General features: G+C 47.6%; 1 protein-coding gene across 1 annotated transcript in view; it reads left to right on the top strand.

Moving 5' to 3' along the window:
* Positions 1–22,978, top strand: part of tasora (transcription activation suppressor a) — a gene marked incomplete at both ends in the record, with an annotated part of 32,444 nt that overhangs the window by 5,743 nt on the left and 3,723 nt on the right. The window contains 16 exons of the mRNA XM_080545833.1: positions 834–906; positions 2,314–2,405; positions 2,590–2,724; positions 3,822–3,952; positions 5,840–5,941; positions 8,886–8,989; positions 9,620–9,723; positions 11,041–11,113; positions 16,138–16,764; positions 17,875–18,119; positions 18,322–18,454; positions 18,906–19,118; positions 19,455–19,694; positions 19,971–20,977; positions 22,231–22,353; positions 22,660–22,819. Of these exons, the coding sequence (XP_080401959.1) occupies positions 834–906; positions 2,314–2,405; positions 2,590–2,724; positions 3,822–3,952; positions 5,840–5,941; positions 8,886–8,989; positions 9,620–9,723; positions 11,041–11,113; positions 16,138–16,764; positions 17,875–18,119; positions 18,322–18,454; positions 18,906–19,118; positions 19,455–19,694; positions 19,971–20,977; positions 22,231–22,353; positions 22,660–22,819 (3,562 nt within the window). The remainder of the gene's footprint in view (positions 1–833; positions 907–2,313; positions 2,406–2,589; positions 2,725–3,821; positions 3,953–5,839; positions 5,942–8,885; positions 8,990–9,619; positions 9,724–11,040; positions 11,114–16,137; positions 16,765–17,874; positions 18,120–18,321; positions 18,455–18,905; positions 19,119–19,454; positions 19,695–19,970; positions 20,978–22,230; positions 22,354–22,659; positions 22,820–22,978) is intronic.

Below are 22,978 nucleotides of genomic sequence, written 5' to 3'. Positions count from 1 at the left end.
ATGGCTTTCGTATAGTGGACGAGTTTGCAGTACTGCACTCTTCATCTCCCAATCCGGTGACATGTAGTGGACCGTGACAGTAAGGTAACTCTCCGTTGCCCGGGAGGTCCAACCCTCCGTAGTCAGTGCAAAGCTCTGTGTTTTTGCCAAATCGTCTTCAATGTCTCTGCGCGTTGTTTGGTAAATACCGGGGATTATTTTGGTGCTGAATGATGTACGGGAGGGGACACTGTAACGGGGCTCGAGAGTTTTTATCAGATTTCGAAAACCCAAATCTCCTACCACCGAAAAGGGCTGCAAATCCTTTGCAATGAACATCCCCACTGCATTGGTTATTTTTTTGTGTTTCTCTGAAGTGGTAGTGTACGTCTGTCCGAACGCATCAGAGAGAGATTGCTGTCTGCTCACTGACGCTACCTGACTGGCTTTCCTGCTCCCAGTCAGTGTTATCGTTGAGTGGTAGCGGCGAATATGCTGGTTCATGTTAGAGGTGCAACCATTTGCATATGGCACACGCTTTAAGCAGAGCTTGCAGACAGTAATATTTCTGTCCACTGTTTCCCCCCCCCTTATTGTCGTATTCAACGGGAAAAGCGAAATGACCCCACATCGCAGACTTGTAGGAATCCGGGGCTTCCTCAAACTGTTGCGGCGCTCTCAGAGCTAATTTACGAACGCAGCCAAATCGCAGCATAAACCGAAAACCGTCACGGTTCACTAGTGAATTGAGCCGTGGAACGCAAACCGTACCGTCCGTAAAAAAACCGAGAACCGTTGCACCCCTAGTGCGCATGTGTGTGAACTCACCCTATATTTCCCCTGTGTGTCTGTAGCTGTTGTGGACCTGTGAGAAGGGTCTGTTAATGGGGCACAGCTGGATGACAGCCCTGGGAAACCCCTACAAAGGTGAGGCACTCCAGAGCTGCATCACATGACCCTGACGTGCGTGTGTGTGTGTGTGTGTGTCTGTGTCTGTGTCTGTGTCTGTGTCTGTGTCTGTGTCTGTGTCTGTGTGATTCTGCTGTCAAACAAAGAGGACAAGCATCAAGGCCCTTGTCTGCAGCGAAGCAGACACTAGCCTTCTAGTCATGAAGCAGACACTAGCCTACTAGTCGTGAAGCAGACACTAGCCTACTAGTCATGAAGCGGACACTAGCCTACTAGTCATGAAGCAGACACTAGCCTTCTAGTCATGAAGCGGACACTAGCCTACTAGTCATGAAGCAGACACTAGCCTACTAGTCATGAAGCAGACACTAGCCTTCTAGTCATGAAGCGGACACTAGCCTACTAGTCATGAAGCAGACACTAGCCTACTAGTCATGAAGCAGACACTAGCCTACTAGTCATGAAGCAGACAGTAGCCTACTCTAGTCCCTAGTCCACTAGTCACACAGCAGATACTAGTCACACAGCAGACACTAGTCACACAGCAGACCCTAGTCACACAGCAGACACTAGTCACACAGCAGACACTATTTACACAGCAGACACTAGTCACACAGCAGACCCTAGCCTACTAGTCCCTAGCCTACACGCCATGGAGCATAATTACTCTCCTGAGCTGAAGACAAAGGCCCATATGTTCACCTCAGAGCAGACAGCACACCTGGCCGGCTCAGGTGTTCGAACCACCCACACGCCATCTGCTGCTGAAGCATGGCCAACATAGCCAATGTTACCCAGCCAATACTGGAAACAGCTGGTAATGTTGGTAAGCGTCTGAAAAGACCACCGGTCTGTCTGTATTTAAGTCATTGGTTTGAACTACCGGTAGTTGTGCTTTATAGCAGCATAAGCAACGTGGTTAATTCCATGTAAAGGCAATGGAATGTATTAGACGAACGTCCACAAAAGTGATAAGGAGTTGCTGTCATTTGAACAACCCTTTAATTTAGCTTTTGCACTACTGCTTGTTTGCACACGTCTTATTTATTATATTGGTCTCTAATTCTACATCTTACATGTCACATACCTCAAGACCTATTGCCCTTGTTCTGTACATATCATTCTGTACATATATATACATATATATATATACACACACATATCATAACTGTACATATCATGTTGATATTCATCACATGTATATGAACCTTTTATTTTTCATTTATTTATATTCACTGTAATACCGTATACTGTAATACCATGTACTGTCTACATTATCATGTCTTTTGCACTTGCGTTTACACATCTGGTTAGATACCAAACTACATTTCATTGCCTTAGTACTTATGTACAATAAAGTTGAATCTAATCTAATCTGATCTTTGAACTTGTAATGTCATGTAATGCTTCCATTTTGTCTCCTAGGTGTCTACTTGTCTAAATACTCAGATTTACTACAGATCAACTCTTTTAACCCAGGAGTCACAGGAGAGATTGTGATATTTAAAGTTATTAAGGTAAACAAAGTCTCCATCCATCACTTCATCATTGATAAAACACAGTGAGGCAACTCACCATTGATAAACGTATTGTCTGGTTTCTGAAATGTGTTAACAGTGTGAAGCAGATCTCCAAATGAACACATTCAAACTGTGTGTGTCCGTCCGTGTGTGTGTCTGTGTGTCTGTGCGCCTCCCACAGGGTAGAGTTAAAAGCATATACGAGAACATGTCCAAGAACCTTCTAGACCCCACGCCCAAGTTCGACAGCCATTTTTCCAAGAACGCCAGCAAAGTGACGTCCCTCACCTCCTTCAAGTCCTACGAGCTCACACAGGTAAATAACGTCAGGTAAACAACCTTGTTACTGTGGAGTGGAAGGTTTTACATTTCACTACAGCTGAACGGCGAGTTCAGTGTGGAATGATAAGTATGCTAAGTATTTTTTAAGTACTAAGACAACAAAATGTAGTTTGTGCACACGTCTCCCCCCAGGGAGAAGTTAGGGGTTAAGCCCATGGAGCAGTGCTTTGTTCCAGGGCACAAAGGCAGTGGTGAGCACCTTAGATATGACGCCAGCAACCCTCCAGTCACCAGCTCACATCCACCTCACATCCAGCTCCATCCTGGGGTGGGGATCGAACCAGCGACCTACCGCCGGCCGGCCGTCCACTCCAACCCCTAGGCTAGCTGCCTCTCCAACCCCTAGGCTAGCTGCCTCTCCAACCCCTAGGCTAGCTGCCTATCCAACCCCTAGGCTAGCTGCCTCTCCTCCAACCCCTAGGCTAGCTGCCTATCCAACCCCTAGGCTAGCTGCCTCTCCAACCCCTAGGCTAGCTGCCTATCCAACCCCTAGGCTAGCTGCCTATCCAACCCCTAGGCTAGCTGCCTATCCAACCCCTAGGCTAGCTGCCTATCCAACCCCTAGGCTAGCTGCCTCTCCAACCCCTAGGCTAGCTGCCTCTCCTCCAACCCCTAGGCTAGCTGCCTATCCAACCCCTAGGCTAGCTGCCTCTCCTCCAACCCCTAGGCTAGCTGCCTATCCAACCCCTAGGCTAGCTGCCTATCCAACCCCTAGGCTAGCTGCCTCTCCAACCCCTAGGCTAGCTGCCTCTCCAACCCCTAGGCTAGCTGCCTCTCCTCCAACCCCTAGGCTAGCTGCCTATCCAACCCCTAGGCTAGCTGCCTCTCCAACCCCTAGGCTAGCTGCCTCTCCAACCCCTAGGCTAGCTGCCTCTCCAACCCCTAGGCTAGCTGCCTCTCCAACCCCTAGGCTAGCTGCCTCTCCCAACCCCTAGGCTAGCTGCCTCTCCAACCCCTAGGCTAGCTGCTGCCGCCAGTGAGAGTGTGTTCAAGCATCCTTCTCTTGATGTTTACCACCTTACAGCACCTTCACGCTGTCCTCTTGTCCTCTCTCTGCCCTCGTTCCTGCAGCAATACTTCTACGAGTATTCCTTTGACGAGCTCCGCGCGCGGCCAAGGCACGTGTGTCCGTACGCCGTGGTCTCCTTCCAGTTCAAAAGCAAAGACGCTCTTCTCCAGACCAAACCTCTAGCTCCGTTAAGGTAAAACATTTTTTTTTACATTTGAGACTTTTAGCAGACGCCTTTATCCAAAGCGACTTACAACAAAGTACATTTGTCTAAGTGAGTGAATCATCAGTCATGATAAGAAAAACAAATCTATGTCAGGACCAGGGGCCATCGGCAGTCACAATGCTAGAAGAACAGTAGAGAAACTGTATTATAACTACAGTCACTTTACACTGTTGTCGAGACCTTTCAAGAATTGAACATGATTCTCCAGAAAAAAATGCTAATTTGTGGAACCAAGCTCCTGTCTGTGTTTCTTTAAACAATGGCTTACGTATTGATTTACCAATAAGAGACGGATAGAAAAAGCAGGTTTAATAATGGGATGGACCAGAAGTAGGGCTGCAACAACGAATCGATTAAATCGATAATAATCGATAACGAAATTCGTTGGCGACGAATGCCATTATTGATTCGTCGTTTTTTTTTTTTTTTTTTTTTTTTCCGGGATTTGTTTCCATAACAAACCTACTTCCTGTTGACGCACGCCACGCTGTCTTGCGGCCGGTGTAGGCATCGCGAATCATAGCGAATCATAGCGCTACCTATGGCCGGAAAGGGCAGAACCTATGACTGTCCTATGACTGTCTGCTGTCAGGACATGCTAGTGAGTTAGCTAGCAGGGTTAGCTCGCTGCTGCCGCTAGCTGACTGTCACTATGCTGCTCGTCCAGCTGTAGTCTGCGTAGCTGTGCTGAGAACCAGAGCAGTAACTATGTTTCTATAGAGGAGGGTTACACTAACTATGTTTCTATAGAGGAGGGTTACACTAACTATGTTTCTATAGAGGAGGGTTACAGCTAACTTCCTATTGTTTTATTATACAAGTCCTGCTGGGCTCAGCCCTTCCATGGTCTCCTGCTCTCCATGCAAATGCGTTAGTGTGAGTTCTGGCGAAGCGTCAGCTAAATGACTGTAATGTAATGCGATAGCCAGTGAGTGTTTGCTCGCATTCATGAATTCAATATTGCATGACAAGTGTATTTAGCTAGCTGGCTAACGTCAGTGGTAGAGCAGAGGTGATAAGCTAAAGGCTAGCTAGTGGTAGCCTACCAAGCTACCCGTGAGTTAGAGTGAGGCACTGACTGTCGCCTAGCCTATTGTATGGAGTGAGAGGACACATTGCATTGTTTTGGAGCATATCTGTTATATAAAAACATTAGTGTCTTGTCTGTAGCCTATATTGCACTTTGGGTTACTGACCTTTACATTAAGCAAAGTTATTACCTAAAACAATGCATGTATTGAGCTAGAGTTCAACTACTTTATTGAAACAATCTACCGCCATAGTCCATGGCCTGTTGTTAAACCGATTTGATGTAGCAAAGCCTTTTTTATTTATATTATTTTATATTTTTTATTAATACTTATTCATTTTGTACATGTATATGTATAGGCCTGGCTGATTTAGAAAACATAAAATAAAATTTGCAAAAGAAATAAAAAAATAAAAAAAAAGCTTTCCCCCCCGCTTTTGTTGTATCCGATTAATCGATTAATCGACAAAATAATCGGTGGATTAATCGATAATCAAAATAATCGTTAGTTGCAGCCCTAACCAGAAGTGTTAACTTAACCCTTCATCAAGTGTGAGGAAATGCTGCTCTGAGGCTGTTCCAATGTCACTCCATCAACAAACAGTTTTTCTCTTCTTGCAGGTCGAACAGCCAAACCTCTGAGGGGAGTAAAGGTAATGCATGTCCCATGTTCTTGACCTGTGTGTCACTGTGCTGACACCGTTGCTATTTTCAAAATACACAGTATATATGCAGCCCAACCTGTATGTGTGTGTCTGTGTGTCTGTGTCTGCGTCTGCGTCTGTGTCTGCGTCTGCGTCTGTGTCTGTGTGTGTGACAGGCAGGAGTAGCTACGTGGTGTGGAGTGGGGACTTGGTGAGCGGGGGCAGAGTCCACTACCAAGTGTGTCTCCAGTCCTTCTCACCACCCTTCCTGCCCTTCAAACTGTGAGTTTCTTCCTTCCTCCCTCCCTCTCTCCCTCCCTCCTTCCCTCCTTAAGAATGGTATTCTGAAAGGATTGATATGATCATTTGAGATTGTTTGCTACAGCCTTTGGATCTGGTCTCTCTTCTAAAAGATAGACTTTACCATAGAATGGGATTTACCTATATAAATGAATTCTAAATGAATTAATTAGGGATGTCCCGATCCCACTTTTTCACTACCGATACCGATACCTGGGCTTCGGGTATCTGCGATACCGATACCGATCCGATATTTGTATACATTTTTTGACCCCTGAATAATAACAAATACCTCCCCAGTATATAGTCCACACCAACAACAGTTAAATTAAAGACTGCCAGCCTTTATTAAAGCAACAAATGCGACGTGTTGTGGATTGGAACTACGGATCATAAGCTTTCAAATGACGTGTCATACATTGAAATCCGAAAAAATATGTTAGAGTCATTTGAATGTTGTTAGATGTCAGGCACATATAGGGTTAACCTCTTTGTAATGAAACCGGAAGCACACAGCGCTACGAACTATGAGAGCTGTAACCATTATGCGCATTTTAAGCGCATATAGGACTCGCGTGAAGCATTTCTGTGACACGCGTTTCTGTTCACTCTTTTAATTCCCTCATCGCTTATACACATAAGTTTGACTGCGCATGACAGTTCAGCAGTCTCTTAGTCGCACTGGTGCGATTGAATGTATTTCCAAGTCGCACAGAAATATATTCACTCGCAAATGCGACCAAAACAGTCACACTATCGAGCCCTGGTCATGCACGTGACCTCTGGCTACTACTGTTGTCGTCACTTGAGTGACACCAGATCGAGAGCGCGGATCGGAGCCTTTTTTTTTCTGGTGCGATCCGCGATCCCGCATTCAGGTCCAATATCGCGGCGATATCCGATATCAGTATCGGATCGGGACATCCCTAGAATTAATCCATAACAGAAGTCACACTCAACTGTGTTAATGAGAGTCACAGCGCGCAAGTGGTGTAGCACACTAAGGCGCATATACTGTATCATTGCAAGGTCCCTGGTTCGATTCCGGCCATCAATATATCCTGCATCCTTCCTGTCAATCTCTACTGTCTCTATCCTAATAAAGCAAGCAATGAATGCCCTAAAAACATATTTTTAAAAGTCACTGTATTTACAGTAAAGCCCTCTTAGCTGCAGGTAGGGGTGTAACGGATCACGGAAATTCCGTGATCCGTTCGGATCGCCCTCCACGGTTCGGAACGCGTGTGTACCGCGGATCAATTGCAAATTATTTTATTTTATTTTAATTTTATTTTTTATTTACCTTTATTTTACCAGGAAGTCACATTGAGATTAAAACCTCTTTTACAAGAGAGACCTGGCCAAGACAGGGTCAAAATAGTAGCTTAAAAAACAGTTCAGATAACAAGACAGGACATAAGACAGTGGCAACAATACAATAGACAAACAATGGTAGGGGTATTTACAAGGTGATTAAAACATTGAGAAGTCTAACCAAAGCAGGTACAGCGAGCGGTGACTACATCCTTTAATCTACGCTTGAAGATACTTATGGAAATAAGGGCCTCTAATTTAAAAGTAGTCTGTAGGTCATTCCAAGACCAAGGGCCATAATAAGACAAGCTTGCCCTTCCAACATTGTTCATGATAAGTGGCACCTTGTATTGTAGCCATCTACGAGACCTGAGACCCGAGCCACTCGGTATAGGGATGAACTTCAGGCCCAGATAATTCGGTAAGAAGCCAGAGATGATTTTAAACACAAGAGTGTACCAGTGTTGGAGCCTTCTGACAGAAAGAGATGGCCATCCAACCAGACTATACAGTGTACAATGATGGGTCCTGAAGGCACTATTGGTGATGTATCTTAGAACCGAATGATACAGGGGGTCTAGCTTGGATAAAGTGGACAGAGAAGCAAACCTATATACTGTATCACTGTTAACAAGTAATAATATTACTTAATATCTTACTTAATATCTCTTGTAAATCACAATGTAGAGTTGCCATGAAAAGATAGACGCGACAGTTGCGGGCTTTGTTTTACTCTAAAGCGCAATGATAGGTTGATAATGCGAAAGAAAAATAATCCGTTGTTTGCTCACTACACGTGAAGCTGGGAATCCACAACAACAAGGCTGCGTTCGTAAATCCGCTCTGGAATCTGATCAGCGTTCAAGGAACGCCTCTTGTCCAATCAAATTACTTGGTCCCTTTATGACGTCGGACCCAGTGTGCGCTCCGGCGCTCTCAAAGCGAATTTACGAACGCGGCCCAAGTGTATCATGTTACGTTGTTCGGCGGAGAAGAACTCGAAATGCCTCCCTCGTCATTTAAATCCCATGTATGGGAGCACTTTGGCTTCTCTGTCAACTATGACGGGAGGCACGAAAAAGGTAGCTCGACAACTTCTGATAATGTAGGCATTTTTTTCATACCATGTTCAAAATAAGGGTTCACTTTATTATTTAGTTAAAAGTGGCATAAAACATGTTTATTCATCTGCTTTAAAGAGCCCAGTGATTCACTGCTGCAACCAGGCGCCTCCTCCCTCTCTCCTATCATTTAAATTGAGTGTATTTCAGTATAATTATGTAATGTTTGAGTGTAGAATATGTTATATATATATTATATATATATGTATGTATATGTATGTGTATATATATATATATAACCAGTTTTGACATCTTGAATGTTGTTGGTTTTTGTCACATAGTAAAAGTGGTGTTTTTACAGAATTCAAGGAAAAAGCAGTTTTTATAAAAACAAAAAAAAATTGTGTTGATCCGAAAAATGATCCGATCCGTGACTCAAAAACCGTGACACGATCCGATCCGTGAGTTAGGTGATCCGTTACACCCCTAGCTGCAGGCCATACATCTAACGGACCTAGGACGTTGGTTTACCTTCCTCCTGTGTTTGTCAGGCCGGAGAAGCTGGACCTGCGCTGGACGATGGCCCTGGACAAGGTGGTCCAGAAGATGCCCTCTGCGCTGTTCTCCTGGAACCTCTACGCAGGCAGCCATGAAGGTGAGGTCAGACTGACCCCCCTGGAGAGGGTCTCACCATACACCGATGTTGCATGATGTTAAATCAATGTAAATGGGCAGCCATGAAGGTGAGGTCATTTCTCACCAGATAGGGTTTCACCGTGACCATACATACACAGGCAAACAGTTAAAGTCAGTGTCCAGGAGTGGCTTCCCCGGTCGGCCATGAAGGTGAGGTCAGATGGACCAGCGGGAGTACTGGTCAACAGTGTACATGTACATCTAAGCCCCACCCCCAGATCTGTGTTTGCTGTCGTTAGCTTGTATGACCCTAACCCTGTCTGTGATGCCAGTGTGCTGTGTGACTGTCTGTGATTGATGCCAGTCTCCTGTGTGACTGTCTGTGAGTGATGCCAGTCTCCTGTGTGACTGTCTGTGAGTGATGCCAGTCTCCTGTGTGACTGTCTGTGAGTGATGCCAGTCTCCTGTGTGACTGTCTGTGAGTGATGCCAGTCTCCTGTGTGACTGTCTGTGATTGATGCCAGTCTCCTGTGTGACTGTCTGTGAGTGATGCCAGTCTCCTGTGTGACTGTCTGTGATTGATGCCAGTCTGCTGGGTGACTGTCTGTGATGCCAGCCTGCTGATGTCTTCAGTGTTCTTGCCTTCCAGTGTTGAAGAACGGGCTGAACTGCAGTCTGCTGGAGGTGGTGGAGAAGGCCAAGTCTGGGGACAACCTCGCTGCGCTGCTGGGCGACCTGGAAACACACAAAGTGGTGGGTAGCTGTCTGTGCTGGGTCGCTGTCTGTGGTGGGTAGCTGTCTGTGCTAGGTAGCTGTCTGTGCTAGGTAGCTGTCTGTGCTAGGTAGCTGTCTGTGCTAGGTAGTTACCTGTGCTAGGTAGCTGTCTGTGCTAGGTAGCTGTCTGTGCTAGGTAGCTGTCTGTGCTAGGTAGCTGTCTGTGCTAGGTAGTTACCTGTGCTAGGTAGTTACCTGTGCTAGGTAGTAGGGGTGGGCATCGATGATCGATGATCGATTAATTGATCGATAAGGTCTTGGTCGATCACAAAATATTTTGCTCGATAATCGTTAATATTTTTTATTTATTTATTTATTTTTTAGTAATAATACTAATAATGGAAATTAGTTTGTCCACGTTGTGTGTGAGAAATGAACTTTGCATTTGCCTTCGCATTGAATTTCACAACGCAGTATGGCATGACGGAAGTTCCCGTACGTTAGTGTAACCTGACCTCCAGTAATAGGTGCGCGATCTCCACTACTTCCTGAAAGGCACCTTGCATGTTCAATTGATTAATCAGCTGTGCGGTAAAACACACACTGCTTGGAAAATGGCGAAGCGAGCGAAACGAAGCTTGGTTTGGGAGCATTTTGATCTGAAAGGCGACCTCGTTTTCAGTCATCCTCCTATTTGTGAGTAACTGTTTTTTTACTGCTCCTATGGTGAGTTACTTATTTTCTATATTTTTATTTATAATGTAAAATGTGTTTTTAAGTTAAACAATTTAGGCTACTCACTGCCTTGTTTAAGAGGATTGTTATCTGACTGTAGTGTCTAGTTAATGTGAATGAATGAATGTGTGCATTGTGCAATTCTGCAATAGCAACACAAATAAAGTTTTTTTCCCAAGGAAAACATGTTTGTTATTTCTGCCCTAGTTTTTTTATTTTATTTTATTTTTTTAATGAAAAAAAACCTTATTGATTAATCGGTAATTGATCGTTAATTCGTTACCATTATCGAACAAAATGTTTTGATCGTTTGCCCACCCCTACTAGGTAGCTGTCTGTGCTAGGTAGCTGTCTGTGCTAGGTAGCTGTCTGTGCTAGGTAGCTGTCTGTGCTAGGTAGCTGTCTGTGCTAGGTAGTTACCTGTGCTAGGTAGCTGTCTGTGCTAGGTAGCTGTCTGTGCTAGGTAGTTACCTGTGCTAGGTAGCTGTCTGTGCTAGGTAGCTGTCTGTGCTAGGTAGCTGTTATGCATCTGTGTCTGTCTCTGCTTGATTGTCTGTCTGTCTGTCTCTCCTAAACGGGACAATCCCAGACTAATCTGACCACGTCTCCTTCGCTGTGCAGGTTCTCGTCTACCCCCTGACTGACAGGGCCTTCTTCTTCCTGCTGTCCTCGGTCCAGATGGCGACCCCCATCAGTACGTTGTCCGACCCCCAGTTCTTTTGTTGAGCGGCTCCAAGAAAGACGGAGGAGATGTTCTCTATTGGTAGAGTTACAAAGCAGTGCTGCAGAGCTGGACTCTCATCTCAGAAAAGCCCCTTTTCCATTACAGGGCCAGCCCGGGTCGACCCGGGCTGGCCTGCTTCTTTGGCGCTTTTCCATTTGTCGGCCCGGGTCGCCTCGGCTCGGTTCGGGTCGCTTCTTTAGCTACCCTTCTTAACCAGGAACCAAATTTAGACCCGGAACCTTTTTGCCAGGCTGCGTGTGACGTGTGACGCTGCACACCGTTGATTGGTCAATGGAAATCGTCATCCCATGTTCATAGATTTCTTCGCTAACCGCCATCTTTAAATACCACATTCGCTCTTGGAAAATGTCACTACAGTTTCTGTAATAGCTTATTAATAAAGATTCGAAAAATTATGCTGACCATCGTATTATCTTAGTTTAATGTCATTTCAATGCATCATAGAACTTTTATTTACAACAAGCACAACACAAAAATCGCTATTATGCACCGTCTTTGCCCGTGAATAACACCGGCTGTGAATGTGGTAGAAACACAATACTCCTTTGCTAACTTCACCATCGGTATATACGGTCATTTTGAGCCCTTAACCACCGCGCTGACACCCCGAGAAGTTATGCTTTTAACCGTAAACTCAATGAACCGGGAGTTCACCCGCTGCTGCCTGCAGCACCGCGCCTGCTGGTTGAAACTCCCGTTGACAGCGGGGGGAGAGATTTTTATTTTTTTTTATTTATGATTTTATCCCTTTTTTTCACCCAATTTGGTAGCCAATTGAACCCAACCTAGCATCCAATTATCCCCTGCCTATTGCGAAGGATCCGCCGCACGACCCCGTGGCCGGCAGTCCCAGAAGAGGCCGCCAGGCAGACTAGCTGACTGGCTCCTCGAGCCCAGCACCTGTTATTCCGGCACCCTGGGGGCGCTGTTGCGCGACGGATCCTTGTCCGGAAATACTCCTATACCGCCCTCGGGAGCGGCCGCCCAATATGCCGCTCCCCGTGTGTGCCCCAGCCATATCCGGATCTGGCGAGCTGGGATTCGAACCCAGTCCCCGGTGGGCAGCATGCACTAGTGGCCAGTGCTTAGACCGCTACACCACCGCGGGGCTAGAGAATCGTTTTAACAGGGAATTCGCTCCGCGCTGTGTCGATGGTGATAGGAGTGTAGGATCGACACCATTCAAATGGTTTTGGATTCCCTGTCCTCTCCCCTATCCGGACACGTTTGAATTGTTATCCTAACCCACGGTAAACCGAAGTTATTAACCCGCAAAGGGTGCCTCCGTTTACCGTCTTTGCCCGTGAATAACACCGGCTGTGGAGGTGGTACAAACACAATACTCCTTTGCTAACTTCACCATCGGTATACGGTCATTTTGAGCCCTTAACCACCGCGCTGACACCCCGAGAAGTTATGCTTTTAACCTTAAACTCAATGAACCGGGAGTTCACCGCTGCTCTAAGCAGCAGCACGTCATGGAGGATTAGGGTTGGGTACCGAAAATCGGTACCGGTAGGTACCGGTTACTTTACATTCGGTATGTACCCGTACCGAATCGCAAAGGAGATTTCGGTGCCTCATTTCGGTACTTTTCTATCTCGCTCCGGTGTCAACTGGTGACTCGTGACGTCACATCGCCTGTTAAATTTCCACTCAGTGAAAGCAGCGAGTACGGAAGGATAACGAGAAGGTTGCTAATAGCAACTTCCGCTAGCGGGTTGGCATAACGCGACGCTCGACTTATGGGTGCGTTCCGTAAACTCGTTCTGGAATTCTGATCACCACTCGTGGAATGCATCTGTCCAATCAAATGACTTGCTCCCCTTATGACGTCGGGCCCAGTGTGCGCTGCGAGGCTCTCAGAGCGAGTTTAGAACGATAGGGTTTAGAACGATAGGCACCCCAAGGCTCAGGAGTTTTATTTTCATTTATTTTAATTTGAGTGTATATTTAACTAATATATATTGTGCCTCAGCAATAAAAAAGTGAAAAGCTGTTTAATGTTGTCGACCGTGTTATTATTATATATATATATATATATATGTCATTTAAAAAAATCTAAAGTACCGAATTAAGTACCGTTTTGGTACCGGTACCGTTTTTAAAGTATCGGTTAGGTACCGGTACCGGATAAAACCTAAACGGTACCCAACCCTATGGAGGATATCAGCGGGGGGAGAGCCAATTTCTACCACAGCTCCGCGCTGTGTCAACTGTGATAACAGTGTCGTATCGACACCATTCAAATGGTTTTGGATTCCCTGTCCTCTCCCCTATCCGGACACGTTTGAATTGTTATCCTAACCCACGGTAGATCACAGTTATTAACCTGCAAAGGGCACCGTGTTTGTCCGTGAATAACACGGCACACAATGATACTACAGTTCATAAAGCAGACAAGTGAAGGCAGTGGTTTTAAGGGTTAAAAAAACATGACTTTATTATGTGTACATAGCTTTCTCTCTCTCTTTCTCTTTCTCTCCAAAAAACCACGGTTAATAATATACCACATGCCGAGGGAAAGGCATACGATAGCTTCAAGTTCCTCCATGTCGCTGTTGTTGTGGCTGTGTTGTGTCTCGTGAAAATATACGTCACCACCATGGCGCGCTGTTATGACGCGTAACTCCGCCTACTATCTCCTACTCCTCCTACTCGTTCCTGGTCTGTTGTGTATAGTGGAAAACCAGAACTGTGCAAAAGCGGGCCGAAGCGACCCGACCCGAAGCGATCCGGGCCGCTGATGGAAAACCGCCAAAAGAGTGCCTGATTTCTCAAGTTACATTGCATATACCGTATTTTCCGGACTATAAGTCGCGGTTTTTTTCATACTTTGGCTGGTCCTGCGACTTATAGTCAGGTGCGACTTATATATCAATAATTCATAATCTCTGACTGACATGAACTGACATACGGTAATCTCTGACTGACATGAACCAAGGAGTAACTTCCGCTAGCGCCTCATACACGATAGAATAGCCATTATACTTGACAATGTGGACATTAAACACGACAATGTGGACATTAAACATGATGTTATGGACCTTATACACAATGTTATGGACGTTATAAACGATATTAAAGTCATTTATTCCTTCCAGACTGTTCTATGTTGCTAAGTTACCCCCGCGAGGCTATTTTGCTACTTCCGCTAGCGCCACATACGCGATAGAATAGCCATTATACTCGACAATGTGGACATTAAACACGACAATGTGGACATTAAACATGATATTATGGACCTTATACACGATATTATGAACGTTATACACGATATTAAAGTCATTTATTACCTTTCAGAGGCTGTTCAATGTTGCATTGTTTGTAGGCCGCCCTTCATCCTAACTACTTCCGTTTTTCACCAAGCTATCTTTGTCATGGCCTTATACACGATAAATAGTCGTTACACTCGACAATGTGGACATTAAGCACTATATTATGAACGTTATACACGCTATTATGAACGTTATACACGATATTAAAGTCATTTATTACCTTTCAGAGGCTGTTCCATCCTGTTTGCTTGCTCCCGCGACGCCATTTTGCTAACCTTCGTTAGCAACGCGCTAGCTAGCCCTGGCTTTACACTCGATAATTTAAGTATTTCTAACCTTTCAGAAGAAGTTTTAACGTGAATTATGTCCTTCCTGGGCTTACAAATCCTCTCATGTCTCTTCACAGTGCCAGACTAGAGTCAAGCTCAACAGGGTCTTCTTTCCCCGCTGATTCCGCCAAGCCCGTTCCCTTGAACCATGCGACTTATAGTCCAGTGCGACTTATATGTGTTTTTTTCCTCTTCATGACCCATTTTTGACCTGCTGCGACTTATACTCGGGTGCGACTTATAGTCCGGAAAATACGGTATATATATACCCAAATGGGCTTGGGCGTACCCCGTACCTAGTACGCTGATTGGCCAACTATGAGTCACGGCAGAACCCTTCTATCTGTTCGTGACCTAGGTCGAGATGTATCAAAACGATAAAGTGATTGTTGTCTGTGCCAAGGCGTGTCTATGATGTCTCCTAGGGGGGTAGACTCTGCATCTGGGCTTAAAGCACCAAGGCCACCAGAGACTTCCACCCTAGGAAAGCTCCCTCATTCCTAAGAGCAGCAGACGCTGATAATTGCTCGTTAGTACAAAAACGATGGGTGCTCGTTAAATACAAAAACTGATAAGTGTTCGTTAAAAATACAAAAAACTGATGAGAAACGTAATATCATAACAAGCAGCTGGTGCTGATAAGTGATCAAAAGGACTATAGAAAAAAATGTTATCCTAACAATGTCCAATCCTGCCCTGTCACGTATTTGTCATCCCACTCTTAACTGTTTTTCCTTGTGGAGGTGAACAAACTGCTTTTTTTGTACTTTCCAGGAAGAGGACCTGGGTGGAAGAGATGCCTGCAGGCCCTGTTTGTGTTTCCAGAGTCCAGGGATGTGACCAAATACAGTCAGTATTTAACAGTACAACATCTCTGTAATTACAGTACATGACGTAGCAGACATCAGGGTCTGGGTACATTCCTAAACAATGCTACGAATGAACCAACATTTTTGTACGGGAAATGGACAATAGTAACGAAATTGATCTCAATCCCTGGTATGTAGCTGTCAGGGGAGGCTGGTGAAGGTAGAAATCGGAGGACACCTCATTGTAATGCAACACAATGGAATGAGGAACGCTATCAAATACAGGATGTTTTTGACACCATTCCTCATTCCATTCCATGTACTCCAATGATCCTGTCCTCTGATGTCTCCCTCCACCATCTTGTAATCTCCTTCTGCTAGCTGTGTAAGCTGAAATCTATTTTCTGTACCGTTGGATGCAAGTCACTTTATGACCTAATATAAAAAAGAAAATACTGTCTAAATGCTGTCTTCAGATCTCCTTCATTGTAGTCTTCAACGTCTCTGTTTCTGTCTGTCTTCTCTCTCCCTTGCTCTCTCTCTCTCTCGCTGTGAAGCGTCCAGATGCCCGGCCTCCCAGGATCCTTTGCCCTCCGAGTCGCTGGACTCGGTCATGCCGTGGCTGGACAGCTTCGTCCCCGCCCTGCACCACGCCCTGGTCAAGGTGGCCTGCAACCCGCCCGCCGACATCTCCGCCGGGGTGGAGCGCCAAGCCCTCGCCTACCTCAGCGGCCTGAAGGACAACAAGGTCCGCCCCTTCCCCATGACCGAGTACGACGCCAAGCTGGACGACCGGGAGAAACTCTTCCCTAAGCCCAAGCAGCACAAGCTCAACATGGACGGGTACCTGCGCTCCTACTACTACAGCCCCACCATCTACCTGGTGCCCGTGGCCAAGGCCAAGGAGCTGGTGGAGGCCCACTGCAGCCTGCCGGACTCCGCCAGCTCCCTCTCGGACCCGGAGAGTCCGGAGAAGCCCGCCCCGGAGGTCCCCAAGCCCAACGGGGGTCCGCAGCCTCCCGAGGTTCCTCCCTGCCCCGCGTCGGAACCTCAGAGGGTCCAGCAGCTGCTCAACCTGGTTCAGGACGTCCGGGGCTTGAAGAGGAAGATGGAGCAGGAAGCGGCGGAGAAGATACTGAAGTATCAGAAGAAGGCTTCTCAGGAGAGGGGGGAGTTCAGACCAGGTGAGGTTTTACTGTATTGGGTGGGCGGGGGTCAGATCAGGGGGGGTCATTTATAAACGTTGCGTACGCACAAAAGAAGGCGTACGTAACTGACGCAAATTTGGGGATTTATAGAAAACTTCCTCTACACACACTGACCGATGCATCCGCACATAAACTGGAGAAATGAGCGACTGCGATGGCAGAACTAGGATGAAACTGGAGAAACGCTTTGAAATTTGAAAATAAATCGAAATAGATGTCAGACATGATGTCAGACATGTAGACGGGAGAGAGACCATTTAGTGCTTTGTAAACCAATAAAATAATCTTAAAATCGATTCTACAACTAACTAAGGTAGCCAGTGGAATGATTTTAAAACAGGTGTTATGTGTGCTCTCCTTCTGGTCCTGGTTAAAACACGAGCAGCTGAATTTTGTATAAGTTGGAGTTGATCTATGGCTTCTTTTGGTAGACCACAAAGGAGACCACTACAATAGTAGACGCACTCTGGCAATAGACACAGTTTTTTAAGTGAGAAAAGACAGGTTTGGTCACATTCCTGATGTGGGCATCGAAAGTTAAATTCACTTGGAATCTATGATGACACCCAGGTTTTTGGCCTGGTGCCTAGGAGTGCCAGTGACTTCACTGTAGAGGTCTGTTTCTCTCTCAGTGCCTCTGCTCCAATGACGAGTACTTCTGTTTTGCCCTGGTTGAGCTGAAGGAGCCGTCCAATCATGAATGTCTAAAATACACTTTTGGAGGGTTCATCAATTGGGCTTGTGTCATCAGCAGATACAGCAATATAGAGTCGAGTGTCGTCAGCATAGTTGTGAAAATGTATGCCAATGTCGCCTGATGATATAATGGAAAGTGTAAATGTAAGGAATTCTTCATATCATTTTAAGTGCATAGATATTTTGATGGCTCTATCAACAATGTTTATAATGATCATGGTCCTCCCTCCCTCCCTCCTTCCCTCCCTCCCACCCTCCCTCCCTCCTTCCCTCCCTCCCTCCTTCCCTCCCCCCTCCCTCCCTCCCTCCCTCCCTCCTTCCCTCCCTCCCTCCCTCCCTCCCTCCTTCCCTCCCCCCTCCCTCCCTGCTTCCCACCCTCCCTCCCTCCAGCTGAGGAAGGCCAGAGCCCGTCCTCCCTGTCCGCCGTCAGGGACGAGAGGCCGGGCCGCGGGGAGGAGAGGCCCGGCCGCGGGGAGGAGAGGCCCGGCCGCGGGGAGGAGAGGCCCGGCCGCGGGGAGGAGAAGACGGAGGCGTGGCTGTTCAAGCTGGGCCTGCCCACCAACTGTGACATCGACCTCCGCAAACAGACGTCCGAGGAGGAGAAGAAGCAGCAGGAGAAGCGGGACTACCTGGAGGTAGGGTTTCTGACCTTTTTCTTTTTGTTGTGTGTGTGTGAGAGTGTGTGTGTGAGAGTGTGAGAGAGTGTGTGTGTGTGTGTGTGTACGTGTGTACGTGTGTACGTGTGTACGTGTGTACGTGTGTACGTGGGTGTGTAGGTGGGTGTGTAGGTGTGTGTGTGAGAGAGTGCATGTAACAACAACCCGTGTCTCTGTGCAGGAGCAGACTGCAGGCAGCATGAGCAGCCTGGAGGGTTTCAGCCCCAGCTCTCACAGCGAGCTGCCCAGAGCGAGCGCCTCTCAGGGGGACGAGGACGACCGGGAGATCCCCTGGGTCCTCATCCCCATCTCAGGTACTGGACACGGTCATCATAACTAGTTAAACCAATACTGCTCATGATGTCTTTGGTTTACCTCAGATACGTCAACTGAATAAGATAGGGGCAGAACTGGAGTTGTCCCAATTCAGGGTGGTGTCTGTTGTAAGCCATGGAAGCGGATTACAAATGTCAATGTTTACCCTAAAATGGACAACAAAACAAAACGTTTGAACTTCATCTACTATTACCGTCTCCGTCTTTTACCTTTACATTTAAGTCATAGCAGATGCTTTTATCCACAGTGACTGACAAGTACATGGTACAAGTAAGTGAATCAACTATACAACAGTCATTGTAATTTAAAACCATTGATGACAACAAGTCCTCGTCCATCAGCAGTCACAGTGCTGGAGAAAGGAAGAAAAAAAACAAGTTTTATACAATATAATTATACAGAAAAAAAACATCTCTCCTTCTCCGTCAGGTCTGAGGTCAGAGAAGTATCGGCAACGTGAGAAGGACAATCCTCACGACCCACGCTTCATACAAGTCCCCATGGCAACCAGCTACCCCAGCCCACCAGAGAGAAGCCCCACCCACCCACCGGCTGTTCCTGGAGAAATGAGTCATGTGGTCACTCAGTTACCTGAACCCCCAGGCCAAGTCGTCACGAGGACGGAAGAGGGCGTTACATCAGGTACTGATGAACCCTGACCCTGCCAGGTGGTGGTGAACCCTGACCCCTCAGGTCTGATAATAAGTCTTATACATTTGGACTAAGAGAGTGGAGACATCTTTTATTCAGCCTGAGTGAGTGAATTGATTCTTGTTTAAGCCATTGTGTTACTGGTAGAAAGAAAAATATTTCTTTCTTCTTCTATCACGACGACTGCCAATGGCCCCTGGCCTGAGCTAGATTACTCTTCCTGCTACGGCTGGTGGATTGAGGATTCACTTGCTTAGTCAAATGTATCGATTGGCGTCTGCTAAATAGCAAAAATGTAATGTCAAATATTTCCTCCTTGTCTTCCAGCTCCAGTAGAAGATGTTCACTTCCAGAGAGAGGAAGAGGAGGGCTGGGGAGACTCCAACCTCCCTCCGGCCCCTGTGGGCCTCGACTCCCCCAGTATCCCAGAAAGCAACACCAGCTACCCTTCACCTGAACCAGCTGAGGACAGCCCCATGGAGGCACAGCAGGAAGAGGAAGAGGAAGAGGAAGAGGAAGTTGTTGAGGAAGTAGCAGAAGTTGTTGAGGAAGTAGAGATGGAGAAAGGTGTAGAAGCTGAGGAATTAGTAGCAGATGAATTGGAGGAAGAGGGTGGAGAAAAGGGAGAAACGGAGGAGGAAGATAAAGAGACAGAGGAGCCACCAGAGGAGTTGCCTCCCTCCTCCACCCCCCCGAACTCTGTCCGCCAACCCCCTCCCTCCAGCCCCAGCCCTGTCCCTGTCCCCCAACACCAACCCCCTCCCTCCAACCCCAGCCCTGTCCCCCAACACCAACCCCCTCCCTCCAACCCCAGCCCTGTCCCCCTCCAACCCCCTCCCCGAGACGTCGCCCGTGTCGTGGAAGACCAGCTGAGTGACTTCTCCTGCGAGATGTTGGCCCTCCTCCGGGGAGAGAGTGTCCACCACTACTGCCCCCCTCCCAGACCCCAGCCCCAGGCGCCGGTCCACCTCTCTCTCCTGCCCTTCTCGGAGTACATCACCTTCCACAACTCCTCCCTCCCCCTCCAGGGCTATGTCAGCAGCCTGAGGGAGAGCCTCACCGTGGAGCTCGAGACTCAGGAGGACCAGTGGAACAGCTCCGCCCCGGGCGACTCCTCGGCCCCTCCACGCGACCCAACGCTTAACTCCACCACTCCACACTACGCGTCGCTCACCTCCGCCCCGCCACACAACACACTACCCACCGCGCCTTCATCGAACGGCCAAGGTTTTGTAACCGACACTACGCACACTTCTTGTACTACTACTACAGAGAGCGGGGAACACCCTCTCCTTTCTCAAGACCCTCTGTCTGTCTACACCTACTCTCCGCCCTCCATCCCCTTCCCCGACTCCTTCACCCCCCACAGCCCGCCGTCCGAGCCCCAGCTAGCCGCTTCGTCCCTGAGCACGGCCCCCCACCCTGCCCCCCCCTCGGCCCAGCTCCGTGTACCTCAGCTCAGCTCCGCCTCGGGGCCGCTGGGCGTTGCGAGCGGCCGCGTCTCCGTCTCTCTGTTGAGTGACGCTTCTCCAGCCGTACCTGAGACCGTATCGGAGCGCATACCGGGTTTTTCCCCGGGCACAGGCCTCTCCCGTGCCTCGACCCCGGACCCAGCAGCCTCGGCCGTGACCCCTGGCCTGACCCCTGACCCCGGCCTGACCCCCGACCCTGGCCTGACCCCTGACCCTGCCCTGGCGTCCCCTGGCCCAGATATGAGCAGCCTGATCAGCCAGCTGAAGCCGGAGATGTTCAGCAGCCTGGTGGAGATCATCAAGGACGTGCAGAAGAACTCTGTCCAGTTCTATATCCACACCACAGAAGAGGAGACGGGCATCTTTGACCAGATCAAGGTAGTGCTTACACACCGGCAGTTCCGAACGCCGGTTCGCGTTCGCGTACCGAAACCTCCGAAACGTTGGCGCTGTCTGGCGAACAAGCCCGCGTTCCTACCAGTGTATCGTTCGCCAGACATCGCCAACGGAATTGCCGGTGTGAAAGAGGCCAGAGTGGCCACGTTTACACACACACACACACACACACACACTCTCTCTCAAAATGTTGTTATCGCTCATTTACACTGTATGATGCTTGAAATGAAATTAATATTTGAAATGTATTAACATCTTTATCTGAAAGGAATCATTCTACCTCAAAATATGTCAACCATGTGAATCCTGTAGATCTGGAATTTTTAAAAATATATTTGGAGGGAGGGGGTCTAAGTCTCATCCAAGTCACATGATGTGACATGAGTCACATGATGAGTGAACTAATCTTCCTGTCTGCTAAACTCCGCAGCTGTTGAAATAACTTCATTGTTAGACCACCGTTAGTGCTAGTGATATCCATTTAGCACCATTAGTGCTAGTGCACTATCCTCTAAGGTTAACGCATTGATCATTTTCTTAGTTTTCAGGCAAAAAAATTATAATTATCACCAGTTTGCATCCCTGTCCAGAGGCAGATGTGTCCCTGTTCACCGGGCGTACTGGCTCCTTTCTAACCAGATGTGTCCCTGTCCACCAGCAGTACTGGCTCCTTTCTAACCAGATGTGTCCCTGTTCACCAGCAGTACTGGCTCCTTTCTAACCAGATGTGTCCCTGTTCACCAGCAGTACTGGCTCCTTTCTAACCAGATGTGTCCCTGTTCACCAGCAGTACTGGTGGCTCCTCTCTAACCAGATGTGTCCCTGTTCACCAGCAGTACTGGTGGCTCCTCTCTAACCAGATGTGTCCCTGTCCACCAGCAGTACTGGCTCCTCTCTAACCAGATGTGTCCCTGTTCACCAGCAGTACTGGTGGCTCCTCTCTAACCAGATGTGTCCCTGTTCACCAGCAGTACTGGTGGCTCCTCTCTAACCAGATGTGTCCCTGTTCACCAGCAGTACTGGTGGCTCCTCTCTAACCAGATGTGTCTCTGTTCACCAGCAGTACTGGTGGCTCCTCTCTAACCAGATGTGTCCCTGTCCACCAGCAGTACTGGCTCCTCTCTAACCAGATGTGTCCCTGTCCACCAGCAGTACTGGCTCCTCTCTAACCAGATGTGTCCCTGTCCACCAGCAGTACTGGCTCCTCTCTAACCAGATGTGTCCCTGTTCACCAGGAGTATCTCCAGAGGTTGGGGAATGTGGAGAGCAGCCCTCTGACGTTCCTGGAGAGGGAGAGCGACATGGACCGGCTGCTGATCATCATCCAGAACAAGGACATCGCTGCTCAGATCCACAAGGTGGGTGTGACCAATGGACGCGTTGAAACCACAGCGGTCAAGTGTGGTCCAAACACACATCCTTTAGTGGGCTGCAGGGTTAGGAGACAAGTCAAGTGTGGAATGAAGAGGTTCCATCCACGTACCTTTTTGACGTTTTGATCCAACATGGATCTTCATCAGGTCATTTCATTGTATACTGACATTCAAACCACACCCTGAACATACTACTGTTACGTCCTCTTTGACGATAACGTGTGTGTGTGTGTGTGCGTGTGCGTGTGCGTGTGTGTGTGTTCGTCTGTGTGTGTGTCTGTGTCTGTTCAGGTCCCAGCCCTGGTGTCGTTGAAGAGGCTTCGGTCGGTGGTGTTTGCGGGGGTCGACAGCGTGGACGACGTCAAGAACCAGACGTACAACGAGCTGTTCGTCTCCGGCGGCTTCGTCGTGTCTGACGAGTTTGTGCTCAACCCCGACTTCATCACTCACGGTGATTAACCCACCTAGAGCGCCAACAGTGTTTTTATGTTTACCTAGCAACAACACTTTGATTGGCTACAAAATGAAGCATCATCATTTATGAATTTTTGGTGAATAAAAGTCAAGTGTGGTACTCTAGAATGTTGACCATTTGTAGACTTTATTTATT

Source organism: Nansenia antarctica (assembly GCF_963989245.1).
Source record: "Nansenia antarctica genome assembly, chromosome: 15".
NCBI classification, from domain to species: Eukaryota; Metazoa; Chordata; class Actinopteri; order Argentiniformes; family Microstomatidae; genus Nansenia; species Nansenia antarctica.
The sequence above is the reverse complement of the archived record's forward strand: the minus strand, read 5'-3'. Positions and strand labels throughout refer to the sequence as shown.